A 14521-nucleotide genomic window follows, 5' to 3' on the forward strand; every position below is an offset into this window, starting at 1 on the left:
AAAGAAAGTCTGAGTGGCCCATCTGTGTGTCTAAATCAGCCATTATCATTATCCAGTTATTAATATAAGAATGATCTGTTAACAGCCAGAGAGTAGGAAAGATCCTTTTACAAAGCCCACTATAGAATGTGATAATGGTCTCTAAAAAATTAGGCATTTAGTCCTCCCTGTAGAATTTACTATACAACAGTGGAATACAGATGTGTGGGCTGGACAATAGAGTCATGAATTAGACAAACATTCCTATGTTCAAGGACATAAGCACAAACTGTTTCTCTTTATTTCTCCACCTCAACACAGATTATAAGTGTATGTGTAAGGTAGCAAAATAAATAGTTTATATTTCTGAGCCAAATGTTGTATACCGTTTGGAAGAGTTTGGATTTTGACAGATACATGATCATTTTACCTAAAACAGAATTTGATGGTCAGATTTTAGATGACCAAGAAAAATGGTGTCACCTTCTTTAACTTCAAATATCTATGTGGAGGGTTAGCAACAAGGGAGTGGGAGGAGGAGAAGGGGGGAGAAGGTACAGAAAATAGCATAGACAGTAGGTAGAAAATAGACAGGGGGGAGGGCAAGAATAGTAGGGGAAATATAGAATCTAAAGAACTTGAGACACATGGTCATAAACTAAAGGGGGGAATGGTGGGGGAGGGGTGTGCAGGGTGGGGGGAATGAAGGGGGGAATAGAACAACTGTAATGGTATAATCAATAAAAAATATTTTAGGAAAAACAAAGTCTATGGTGTAAACCAGATAAAAATTACATTCTATTCTAAATTCCTCTCACCAGTTTTGTTAAAATTTGGTGCATGTGGGAAACTCATTGGCAGATAGTGCATGGAAAAGAAAAGCACCCTGCACCCTTATAGACCCCCTGACAAGCTCTCAGGAAATACTAACTCTCTTTGTCTCAGTTTTTATATTCTTATTATCTCAGAGCAGGTGTGAAATTAAGGTGTGCAAAAACATAATTATTGTACCATAATCAAAATTAACTTCTCTGTTAAGGTCCATTCTTCTAAATTATTTCAATCTAGTCAATTCATAGTCTCTTGTAGACATTTTCCTGGCTGTTTCTAGCCCTGGGGGACTACACACAGCCTAAGCACCTGGTAGGGCCAAGAAGTATTCATTTATACAATATTTCAATGAGTTTTTATTGAGCACATAATACTCTGAGCCAAAAACACTAATCTTGATCCAAGGATACTGCACTAAACAAAAAACAAATAAAGTCCTGGTGTTCAATATGTTTACAATCTACTGAAGAAAGATAATAAAGAGATAAGCAGAGTAGGAAGTGTCTGGCTTATGCCATCCCTCTAGGCTGGTCTTTTGTTTCCTTTTGGTTTTCTGTCATCACCCTCAACTTCCAATCCCAGGTCTCAGTTATGGTCACTGTTCAGGCAGAACTCTGTGATGCTATTTTAACACCATCTTTGCTTTGATAAACCATGCAGTAACTTTTATTTAACTATTCCTGATATATTGAACATGAGTAATTCTAGAATCTTTCTATATCTCCAAGTTTTCCCCAAGAGAAAAATATGGATCAGTCTGATCTCAGAATCCTCAAATCTTCTAACAGCCTGTACCCCAGGGAAGAGGGACAGGAAGGGCTTGGGACTCACCACCTCTGTGGGACCTCAGCAGAATCTGAGCTCTCCTCTCTCTAGCTCTCCTTCTTCCAGCCCAGAAAACCTTTCTTTTCTCTAGAAGTAAGGTAGCCTGGCTCTTTGTCTACCTCCCATTCCATTGGTTAAGTCATAGCTGCAACTCTGAGTTCTTAAAGATTTCAGTTTTTGAAACTCAAAGGTACATTATTCTTTGCAATTCAAACGCCATCACTTGCAAAAAATTCAAAGCTCTTTCTCTGCTTTTCTGCTGCACTATCTCTCCACTAAGGTAAAAAAATGCCACTGACTGAATCTTGGGGAAAGGAAAGAGCTACTAGGAAGGGTAGGGAAGAAACCTCAGTTATTATACTTTATTCCACCTCATCTCAAGTGATATTTTGACTTTCCAAGAATGTGTACTCTTTTGTCACTAATCTGGGAGCCCATACAACATTTTAGATGTCGTTCACTTCCATCCAACACAGGAATCTTAGACATTTCTGCATGCTTCCTGATGGGAAACTCATGCCCTTTTTATGCACAAAATATTTAATAACCTTGATAGATACCCCTTGTGCCTTTCTAGTGTGCATATGGAAAAATCTATAACAACCAAGTATTAATAGTAGCAATAGCTAATTGATGGGATTATGAGGGATTTTTATTTTCTATTTTCACTTGTCTGCATTTTCTAAGCTTTTTATAATAAATATAAATCTTTAGTAGCAGCCTTGTCTATGTTCACAACTATAATTCTCGACAGGACATTGGTCTCTGGACCAGTTCGAGGAGCTGAATTTACAAGAGGACAGCGGACTTTTTCTTCCACATCATGGCTCTCCGCATTCAGTCATCACAGCTCCCTAACTATTCTTTTTTCCAAATCACATTTGTGTGGTCCCTGGGCTGCACTGTTGAGGAGTTCATCCCCCTGCTTGCTGTGCACACTCTCCTTGGGCTCTCCAGTCATGCAGAGTCTCTCTTAAAGACAAGTCACTGCAAAAAATATCTGAAAATCAATTTTCCTCAGACAGTAGAATTAAGTATGGATAATTAAATAATGATAGCCCAATTGCAAATGATTTCTTCTAGCTATTCAGGGATCTTGAAAAGACAACTTTCAAGCAAGTGCTGAAGATTTGACGTAGGTATCTTTAGTGGGAAATGACACAGCTGTTCTCTTCACCTATGTGAAAAGGAAAAATAAAAGGGAGGTTGATGAACCTTCTGACTTTGCATATTGACAGTGTCCCTTTTAGTTCTTGTAGCATCATAAGGCAAATATTCAGGCCTTGTATTTCCCACTAATATCTTGTAATTGGTGTCTTAGTCTACTCAACCTAATGAATGCTGACGCATGCACATCCCCCAACATTCTGTATAAAGTGCTACTAGCACATTCTAGCATTTTTAACCATCTATTGAACAGATTCTGGGTCTAGAATAATGGGATTCTTGTAATTTTTTCCTCTGTAAAAATGTTCCCAATGTATATTTCCTAAACTTTCTCCTCCAAATCCTGGGATGGTGATATCATCAGTGGTGCTGGTAGGTCGGCAGAGCTCAGGGAATAAAATCCAAGACTTCTTCTCCTGCTGACAGGGTCAGACATGGATGGCCAACGCCATTTTGAAGCCTGAGAGGAAACACCTAAAGGAACTCATAGCTGAAATTCTCAGGCTGTCTTACCAATATTGTGGTTCCATTCACAATGAGAAATTAATGCTCTCAGAAGTTTAAAACACTGTGAATCTGGAGGAAAAGGTTGTTTTTTCTTCTACTTGAACACCCTTCTTTTCTTTGTAAATATATTATTGGATGTGAATTAGATGATTTAAAGATTAAAATATGTCTCCTAAGACTTCCTTCTGACTCTCTGATTCACTTCCCTTCCAAGTCTGTCTCAGGCCTCACTTTTGGGAAGCCCTTGAGTTCAAATGAAAAATTTTTGAATACTAGTTATTTGATAAAGAAAACATCTATATCCCAGACTAATAACAATCTTCATCTTAATCTAGGGGCTGTGACTTACTATGTGGCTTTGATTAAATCATTCAATATTTCTTTAGGTTCATTTTGTTCATCTGAGAAAATGCATCTAAAAATTGTCTCTCACAACCAAAAAAACAAAACATGGTTAGAGGAATACTCCTAATTTGTATTAAAGTTACACTGATTTAAACAGCAAAGTGCTGGTCTAGAACACAGACAGAATTGTCGACAGAGTACAATACACCCAGTGTGTGTGTCTGTGAGTGTAGAGAACTGGATGATCCAATGGAGAGTGGGCAACTTTCTCAACAAATGTTATGGGGTGATTAGCTAGCCTTGGTAGGAAAAAAATTAATTTAGATTACCGCCACATTTCACACAACAAAAAGTATTTAAGATGAATTAGAGAATGGCAAAATGAAATTACTAAAGAAAAACTAGGAGAAGACATTGATAATTTACCCAATCTTTTTAAATGGATGAACTTTATAATAACAAAAACAATGGTAGAAGTTCCAAAAGAAATAGTGATAGATATGACAACATAAAATTTTAAATAAATAAAACTAAGGAACAAAAACATTCTGGGAGAACATAAATACAACAAAAAGAATAAAATGTCACACTTTTTAACACATAAAGAACTCACAAATCTAGGTGCATAAGATGTTCATTGAGCGTTATCTGTAATAACAAAGAATCAGAAGCAACCAAAAGCCCACCAGAAGGACATTGGTTAAATAAATTAAGATATTTTCATACTATAAAATGTAACAACTTTTTTTAAAGGATGAGGTATTTTTATATGTACCGACTTGGAAAAATGCCCGCAATATATACTTAAGGGGAAAAAAGGCAAATTGTAGCATTTTCTGCATTTTAATCTCAGTTTTTAGAAAGAAAAATATATATATGCAGATAGGTAGATGGATAGATAGATAAAAATTCCAGAAGGAACACCCATCTGTTAATTATAGTTAACATAAAGGAATTTTAATTAAAAATAAGAGATTCTTACTTTTTTACTTTACATACATCTGATTGTACATTTTTCAAAGACTATGTATTAGTTTCATTGTACCAAATAAGTAAATGGATTAAACAAACTGACAAGCTCTCAGTAGGAAAGGGGCAGAGGACAGGAACAGCTATTCTTAGAAAAGAAAACCCACATGAGTGATTATTTCTTATTTTTCCCCATTTGCTAAATTTAAAGAAAAATTATTTTAAAACCTATCAAATTGACAATTACTTTAAAACAATTAATACCAAATGACAACAATCATAACAGGACTATGTGTTACATGCAGTGGAATGCGCTAACATTTCTCACATTATCATATTCTAGGAAAGGAAGAGCCCCGGCTGGTAGCTCAGTTGGTTAGAACATCATCCTGATACACCAAGGTTGTGGGTTGGATCTCTGGTCAGGGTGCAAACAAGAATCAACCAATGAATGCATTAAAAAAATCCATATTTTTCACTCATTCTCTCCTTCCTCCCATTTTCTCTCTAAAATCAACAAATAAAAATTTAAAAAAGAAAAGAAGAGCCATAACTTAATGACTTAATGCAAATTGTCAAAGTGTGGTCTCCTGACCAGCACTATCATCATCACCTAGGAACTTGTGAGAAATGCAGATTCTCAAACACCCTCCCAGACTTGCTGGTTCAGAAATCTGGGAATAGAAGCAAGCAATTTGTGTTTCAACATGGCTTCCAAATCATTCTCATGAATGGTATAGTTTGAGGATCACTGATCTAGTTGTTGCATTTCTATTATTTTATCTTATAGCCAGGGTTTTTCAACAGCAGCACTCTTGACATTTTGGGCTGGCTAATGTTTTGTTGTGAGGGACTGTCCTGGACATTGCAGAATGTTCAGCAGCCTCTTTTGCTCCTCCCCGGTAGATGCCGGTAGCAACTCCCCACCCAGTCATGACCATCAAAAATGTCTGCGGCAATTGCCAAATGCCTCATGGGGGTGGCTAAATTGCCTCTGGTTGGGAACCACTACCTGAAAAAATAGAGTCAAACCTTGGTTCTCAAACATCTTGATTCTCAAACATCTTGGTTCTTGAGCAATTTAGCTCTCAACCAAGTTTTTCGTGGGAAAAAGGTCTCAGTCATGTGACAAAACTTTGGGTCTTGATTCTTGACTTCAAAGCCCTTTCACGCTAATACCTCTATAAACAGTCACACATCTCTCAAGCAACAAAAAAAGAAGATCTGGTTTATGAACAGATCACTTCTCAGTTTTCTGAGGTTCCACTATACTCCAAAATATGAAGGAAGAGTACATTGAAATATGTTTTAACATATGAGTTTCACTTATACTAAGAAATCATAGATTACAATCCATTCTATCCATACAAGGTAATAAGTAAATAAATACCACATACATAAGTAAATAATAAAGATTATGAATATAAGATAAAAGTGAACAATATTTGATATAGAATTACATAGAAAGGCTTTTTTTAATAGGTGCGTAAATAAATTCTTTATATCTATTTTTATAACAACTAAGTCCTGGCACTCATCCTGCTCTTAGATACCCAAGAATGGATTCTCATTTTCTTTAGAATTAAATCCTAAATCCCTACCAAGGCCCATAAGTTACCCCACAGCCTCTCCTACCTTCTTTGCCTCACTCCCAGCTACACTATGTTCTCTGTCCCTAGACCCACCAAAGAGAACCTCACCGCTGACTTTCTACCTACTCATCCCTGGCTGGAGTTCTCCCTCTCCTGACGTGCATCTAAGTAGGTTTTGGCCTAGGCAGCCTTTCCGTAGGAAGGGCTTCTTCAGTGCTGAGCACGTTGACTGCCTCCTGTAGCACGTCCACCACTCTGCTCATCAGAGTTAGCTGGGGCTGCATTATCCGCAGCCAACCAGGCCCCTCCCACACTAAGGAAACAAGCATCTCTGTTGACAGATTTGAAGATTTAGCATTTTTTAAAAAAGACCTCCAGAGTCAATGGAAGAACAACTACTTCTCTTTTTCCTAGTTTATCTGGAAGTACGTAAGAGCCTAAAATCGTATTACATACTGCTTTGTGTATTGTTTGTTGTCTGGGTCTCCTGCTAGATCACAAGTTTCCTATGGGAAGGGACAGTGTTGTCCTTCTTGCACTGTCACCAATACCCAGAGCAGTCAGCGTCCAACACCTCGTAGGCACTCAGTAGAAATTTATGAATGGTTACATTGAGTTACATTTATGGTTACTGGTGGATTCTTCTTCTTTATTAGACTTTCCTAAACTTTTAAAATTCTCTTGAATTGAATGTATTATTTTATAACCAGAAAAAAATAAATTGAAGCTGATTTTTTAAATCTCTCTTTCAAAATTTTGATATAGTTGAAGAATTGTGATTAGCATGTAATGGCTATCTAACAGATAATAATAACTCTTAGCATTCCTTTATGATGTCATCTACTATTTAAGGGATTTCGCTATAATAATGCAGTTATCTATGGTTCTTATCACATTATAGGACACATATTACAACTGGAAATAAGTAATTTTGAAGTCTATGGGCTATTCATTCTTTTCACTTTATCATTCCTGTTTTATTAGATATTCTGAATATTACTTTAAAAGATACTTTACAGTCTCCCTATAATGTCCAATCAATGAAATAAGAAACAAGTGAATAGTAAAAAATATTCATCTTCTTCACTGAAATCAGTGCAAAGAAGGTACTTAATAAATACAAAGAATAATGCCATGTCAGCTATCAACATGCAACTGCCAGATAAAGCTCCCTTTCTATTATGAGCTTCAAGAATTACATACACATGACTTTACAGATTATTTGAAAGCAAAAATGCATGGCCCTGAATGGTGTGGTTTAGTTAGTTGGGCATCATCACACAAAGCAAAAGGTCATCAGTTCTATCCCTGTCAGGGCGCATGCCTGGGTTGTGGGTTTGGTCCCTGGTCAAGGCATGTACAAGATGCAACTGACTGATGTTTCTCTCCCACATCAATATGTCTCTCCCTCTCTTTCTCCCTCTCTTCCCCTCTCTCTAAAAATAAGTAAATAAAATCTTTTTTAAAATGGTAAACTTTACTTTTAAAAAAAAGCAAAAATGTATGAACATAGCAGTGATTCCAATTTAGGAGAATAGTTGCTAGTTTGTTTAGAAAATAATAATAATATGATATTTAGATCTAAATTTAAAGACTTTACAATTAATTTAAACTACCTGATTTATAAATTAACGTGTGCAAATAGCTGAATTGCTAGTGAATGACCACCTTGAAATACATTAGTGTTAAATGCAAAGTCATTGGTGAATGCTCCTCAGTTTTTACAATATTTAAAATTTTTTTCTGACAATAGCCATGACTTTAAGGGAGAACTTGGAATTCCTGCTAAGTCCTCATATATATATATATATATATATATATATATATATATATATATATATATATAATGTACAGTGTAGAGAGCAATATAACTCGTGCAAATTGAGGATAGGCAAGCATATGGTAAGCATGAATTACCCCCGAAAGAAGCTATAGCACATAAGAAACATAAATTATGAACATTGAAAATTTATTTTATTTTTAACAGCCTCTTTCACTTAAGTGGTACAAGTCACAACGAACATTTCACACACGGTGGCTGAGTTGTATTTTGCAAGCCAGGTGTGACCTGATGGCAGGAGTACATTTACCACCACACTTTCCCAGTTCAAGTTAAACCACCTTCAAGTTATGTTTATTGGCAAATCACAGCATTACAGAGATAGGGAAGGGATCACTTTTAATATATTTCCAATAACTTGAGAGTTGTCCTGCAGGCAATTATGTGGCTTTCAACTTCCTTTGCAAGTCATTATGGCCACAGCAAAATTCAAACTTAAAAGGAGGTTTGCATCCATATATCTGTTTAGAGCTGGACTATTATTAAATGCTTTGGTCTTCTTAATTCAGTATTAATTTTGAGTTTTACAGTAAAGCTTTTTTTCAGTTTGAGTCATTTGGCTACAATTTTAAGCAACTAAGAAATTTCTTTGGGTTAGCAATTCAGCTCACTCTTGGAAAAACTTACCCAGTATAAGGCTGCGAGGATTTTTTTGTCTGGAGTCCAACATCTGTAGCACTGGATTATAGATTGTTTCTAAAATAATCTTAAATTGATGGATCATTGCAACTTCCATTTGGGCTCGACAAGAAGTAGCTCTGGCATTTCCTCTCCTTTTTTATGCTGTAAATTGTATATCATCCTTTTAAGCTCTTGCCAGAAAAATGAATTCTTACCCACTTCAAGATTTTATAAACTTGAATTTTACTTAGCAGGGTATAAGGATTTCTTTTACAATGAGTATATATCAAGTGCTGTTTCATGAACAAATTCATAAAATCATAATTATTTTTGTCAGGCTATTTTAAACTAAACCGTATTAATAAATAGTCTTTTTCAAGAGTTGCACTTTGGGATCTTTTTCCTAAGAGTGGAGCATTCACAGGCACTAAGCTTTGCGCTCTTCATGTTGTTTAGAATCAGGTACTTTGCTCTAAGGATTTCTTAGGAGTAAATTAATGGTGGATAAACAAACACACAGAGGAATTTCCAAATATTGACCTAAGGTCCAAATGTTTTTGCACCTTCTTAGCCATCCATCCTTCACTGCTTGTTGTTAATCTCTCAGCCAAGCCTTTGCATTCACCTTTCTTTTTCAGATGTGCCCATTTCCATTTTAGCCTTTTATTTTCGTCATAGAAGGGGAGTGTCTTTTCATTTTTTGCTGAAAATAGGTTAAATTGTAACTTGAAATTTATATTGCTGTTGTGAAGTCTAAATGCCTAATGGAAACTGAGCCCTGCCAGAGGAGTGGGACTCTGGGAAGGACCGCAGTCTGACCCTTGAGTGAGCTGCTACATCGTCCTGAAGCCAGAGCGGCATAGGAGGGTAGAGTTCATAACGTGTTCAGACTTATTTAGTGGGCCCTTAGCAAAGCAACTAGAGCAACATTTTATACCTGCTCTTCATTGTCACTCAGGAGAATATATGACATTCAAGTAAGTTGGGGAACACACAAGTCACACCAAGATAAACAAAGATAGTTTCTGTAGGACTTGTCAGAGCCTTTACTATGCTATTGTACATTGTGAATTTTCAAGAAGAAGAAATGGCATACAGTTTCCTCAAAACTTATTTTACTCTGGAATGCTATTTTTGTGAAATAGATCACAGGAATAGTGTGTTGCAGAACTCACTTTCGTGAAAGCTGTCCTGGAGATAGTGCCAAACACATAGTAAAAATGTGTTTGGTTTCAGAATTAGATTCCCCCACTCCAGTAACACAACTCCACTTTATTCTAAGTAACTGAAAATACAACTTACTCTTTTTGGAGTTTTTCATCTTAGATGGTAGATTGATTTTTTTTTGGCCATGCAGAGCTCTTATTTCTTTCAATAGCCTCTGTTTGTCCTGCACATATCATTTACTAGTTGAAGCCTTCAGAAATAATGATGCTTGTAGTGCTCAGCTTGTCCCACAGAAATTCTGATATCCATTGTTTTGAGGTTAAAAATAACATAGGATTTTTTAAAATTGCAGGATAGTATTCTAGCTATTTTTTGAATTTGTGGTTGACTTTCTACATGGTCCTAAACTAACCACTTAACTATGTAAGAGTCTACTGTGGTAGAGACTAGGGACATTCATATTTGAATAATAAAGTTGATAATAGCATTAGAACATTTTCCCAAACATCCCCTGTTTGGGGTCCTTCATTGCTAGAAATGTCTGTTTCTACTGTCTATTGGAAAGGAATCTCATCTAATTTAAGTGTTAATATGAGCATATATATTGGCTATCTACATGAATCATATAGTTTAGTAGTTGGTAACTTCTACCCCAAATTAGTCTTCACTGTCAGCATCTTTTCTAATATAAAGATTGACTAATTTCTCAACACACCAACCACCAGTTGATTGATAGTTAAAACATAAATTGCCAATAAAATCTATATATTATATACCCACACACAAGCATACATTTTGTAGCAGTGAATAAGAAAGATAGTATGCATTCTGTGTAATAAACATCCACATTTTTTACTTTTTTTCTTAACCACATTTGATTTTTCTAATAGTTATTGCAAGTAGCTTGATCTTCCCAACTCAGGAAATTATTCCGATCTAAGAAAACTTAATGAGCAGCAATGCAAATACATTACAAATACAAAATTATATGTTATTTAGTAAAATCTACCTATAAGTGATTATTTTAAAGCATTCATAAGTTAAGCTGGTGTTATTAAAATTGAATAAGTGTGTAGAGAAATGGACACAGAGAATACAGGTTTGAGATGAATGGTTGTTCTATATTTACATGTGCATAAAAGCACAACATGAACATTTGTACATAGAAAATGTAGGAAATGGATGCACTGGCAGAAATGCATTACAGGAGCTCCCTTCCATGACCCACCAGCTAAGGTAGAACCCTTTCCCCAAGAGGGGTGCTGACTTGCAGCTCCAGCCTCCTTCTCTCCACCCTATGCAAACACAGTCTGGGTGTCTTCCTCTAGCTTTGGCCATGCTCTCGATTCTGAGGCCAGAACTTTTACTGAGAAGGAAAAGTATAAAACTCTCTGGAGAAATTACTGACCGTGAACTTGTGCTGTGGCAAGTCACAAATGCATAGCTTTGGTCCTTCTCAATCTCTTTAAGGAGGGAGAAGGCATACCTTCCTGGTCACAGAAGTGGTACTTTAGAGATTTATGTTTGTGAAGGGATGAAAATAAAACAAGTCTCCCTGCCTCATCTGCCTGGGGGCTAGGTAGGTCCACATAGGTCAAATAAAGAGTCCTCCAAAATCTAATCACTGTGCCAGTGTTCAATAGTGGGCTCTGAGACCAAAGACCCCACTGCCTTGCAGTGAAGTGTTCCTTTGCCCCTATTTATTCTCTATGCTCATATATCTGTTGGCTTGGGATGTCTGGTCGAATGCAGAGTTTAGTATTTCTTAGCATCCTGTCCTTCCTGGTCTCCTTAACATCACTAAATTATCTCTCTTCCTAATTTTAATGTAAAACCAAGTAGGCCTCAGTATTAATAATTAGCATTTTTAAAGTCTCAATTTAAAGAATAGGCTTTACGTTCTTTGTAAGAATCCCATGTTGAAGCAGGAAAAGCATTATCATTAAGAAAACCACATCCTAATGTTTCATTGGTATTCCAGCTCTCCATACAGTCTTCACATAAGCAAACATTTCTGATTCCAGTGGAACTCCTTTCCAGTGCAGATGGTACAGGATTTAGCGTTGTATTGAGATGTGGGCTAAATTGGCCAACCAAAATAAGTGGAGTGACTTAGAATTGTGCCACATACCCAAACGTCTCAGACCCTACCTTCTCCACTACACATATTCTGGTTAGCCTTTGTCGGGAACTCTCTGCTCACACTAAACACTAAAAATATTTTTACCCAGACTTTGTGTATACTTTCCATTATTAATTGTGCATGTAGTTTTCTACTTTTCTCATTTGGATTCTCATTTCTTTTACTCATGTCTCACCTGTTTCCTTCATTGACTATAAACACTTCAGAGTCTGAATCCTGTTAAATCTGCACAGTAACTTTTGCTGTCTCATACAACATGTATTCATTTCACAAACATTCATAGAATACACACAGTAGCCAGGTACTATGAGAATAACAAGCTACAAATTCTTTCCTCCAAAAGTCATCAGTTCTATTGCCATACAGTGAAGTATAAAGAATAGATTAAATAGTTGCCTTAGACGTTGTTTCTCTGAACCTAGAAAAACTGTTGCTTATGTTGCCTTCCCTGTTTTGTCAAAGCCAATCAGTGCCTTTACTTTCCTTCTCTAAATTGAAATTCAAAAAAAAAAAGAATTGAAGAATGCAGAGCTTTATAATTCAAAAGTAGCTACTATTTAAAACTCCAATGGAATTTTTTTTCTATCTCCTTCTCTCTCTCTCTCTCTCTCTCTCCCTCTCTCTCTCTCTCTCCCCACAGGATAGTGGCCAAAGCCTCCAAGAACCTCATGTCGACCCAAAGCTTAGGGATTGTATTTGGACCCACCCTTCTGAGAGCTGAAAACGAAACAGGGAACATGGCGATACACATGGTATACCAAAACCAGATAGCAGAGCTCATGCTGAGCGAGTACAATAAGATCTTCGGCTCAGAGGAAGACTGACAGACAAGACAACTTACTGAATATGTTCACATCTGTCTCGATGCCTAATATTTTTACATTTCTGTAAACATATTTCTGAAATATTTTTTTCCTTTCAAGCGACAGATGTCTCATTTTGTGAAAACTTAATGATGATTTTGTGTTCAAGTTCCAAACATTTGAATAAAATAGTTGACAATATTTGCCTATACGTGTTCTACATTAACCCCTTCAGTGCTCTTCCTTCTCACACTTTTAGCTTGTACATCATGCGTGCTCCACATTATTGAATAACGTGCAAAGTATGGCACATACCCCCCAAAATAATTTTAATGGGGCTCCTGAGCATGGGGGTGTGGTTATATGTGCAGATATATGTGAGAATGTGTGAGCATGGTTAAGAGTACCAGGTGTGCACACAGGTGAGCCTTCTCATTACCCTGGCTGCCTCATCCATGCTCCCACACTTCTCCTTATATGTGAGAAGAACCAAAAGAGGAAAGAAGGCAGAAATTAATAAATTTTAAATAAAAACAAGGAGGTCATGTTCTTAATGAAAATGGACACATTTTATCTTTCAAGAACATTTTTATATGTGTAAATATAGTCTAAACATCCTTCCTGCTGGATGGTAGAATGTACAAATTATCATTGAGTGACAATTTTTTTCTGAAGAAAAACGACAGTTCAGAACATTTGCCACTGGATATGTTTTTTTATATATACTATTTGCTGCCCCATAAACATACTGTCTTATAAATTAGAAGCAAAATTAGTGCCCCGCGATTTTGGTCTTTATATTATACAGGAATTGCATGACTGCTCAATTTTAATGTTAACATCCATTTTGAAGCTTTGTCAAACTGTATATCCTCCTTTTCCCTTGGCTGTGTCATTTTATGTAGAATTTTTATTATGCTTCTGAGGATGCTTTATTGGTGAATTACATTAAATCAATCTAGAAAAAATCTTTTTTAAAAGGCCTTTTTTCATATGCCCTAAGGATTACTTGACTAGACTTGGATTGCTTTCTCCATTTGATGGTTAGTTTCAGTTGTCATCAATAAACAAAAGGGTAACTGTCTAGGAGACATCAAACATTGTTTTATTTTGAAAAGTATGTTCTGGCTGAACACATCTCAAACCCAGTTTTGTAAAATATTCCGCTGATAAAAATGTAGACTTCTGTTTGACAGAGTTTTAATCAAATTCAAATGGAATAAATAAAAATAATCCAGTATGATAAAGAATAAGTCGAGTTATTGATTCGTTCATAAAATGAAAAATAAAGCATGTAAATAAAACACGTGAAGCAAGCATCCAAGAGCAAACACCAAGAGCAATGATGAGCTCAGAGGCACGGGGGCCTGCAGAGATGGAGTCTACGACAGAGTCTGCTCAAGAGTGAGCCTCGTGTGCATGCAGCTCCAGCTCCCACAGAGCCTCCTGAGGAAGGAGAGACTTCCCTTGCCCACTTGAATGTCTTCATTTTGGCAACGGCGCCACTACATCAGCTCATGGCCAAGAACAGAGAAACAACCGCAATAAGTGCTGAAGTGTGGTTTTATCAAGTGGGACACACACACATACCACAAAGCCAAAGAGAATCACATGAAGCAGAACCCCATGATCTAAAGGCACTGATAACGATGACCTAACGGACTTGTCAGCTTTAAGCTCGTATATTTAAAGTTGTACTTATGCCTTTCGGAAAAACATGGAGCTATCAAAC

At 36.5% G+C, this 14521-nt stretch overlaps 1 protein-coding gene across 2 annotated transcripts in view; it reads left to right on the forward strand.

The window, feature by feature from the left end:
* Window positions 1-13878, forward strand: part of ARHGAP15 (Rho GTPase activating protein 15) — a 630630-nt gene extending 616752 nt beyond the window's left edge. For both annotated transcript variants that reach the window (XM_037027857.1, XM_037027858.1), the window contains exon 14: window positions 12627-13878. In XM_037027857.1, coding sequence (XP_036883752.1) covers window positions 12627-12810 — 184 coding nt within the window. In that variant the 3' untranslated portion in view covers window positions 12811-13878. The remainder of the gene's footprint in view (window positions 1-12626) is intronic.
* The last annotated feature ends 643 nt before the right edge of the window (window positions 13879-14521 follow it).

The sequence above is a fragment of the Sturnira hondurensis genome, unplaced genomic scaffold (assembly GCF_014824575.4).
Source record: "Sturnira hondurensis isolate 20B ecotype Veracruz unplaced genomic scaffold, ASM1482457v3 Scaffold0019428, whole genome shotgun sequence".
NCBI lineage: Eukaryota > Metazoa > Chordata > Mammalia > Chiroptera > Phyllostomidae > Sturnira > Sturnira hondurensis.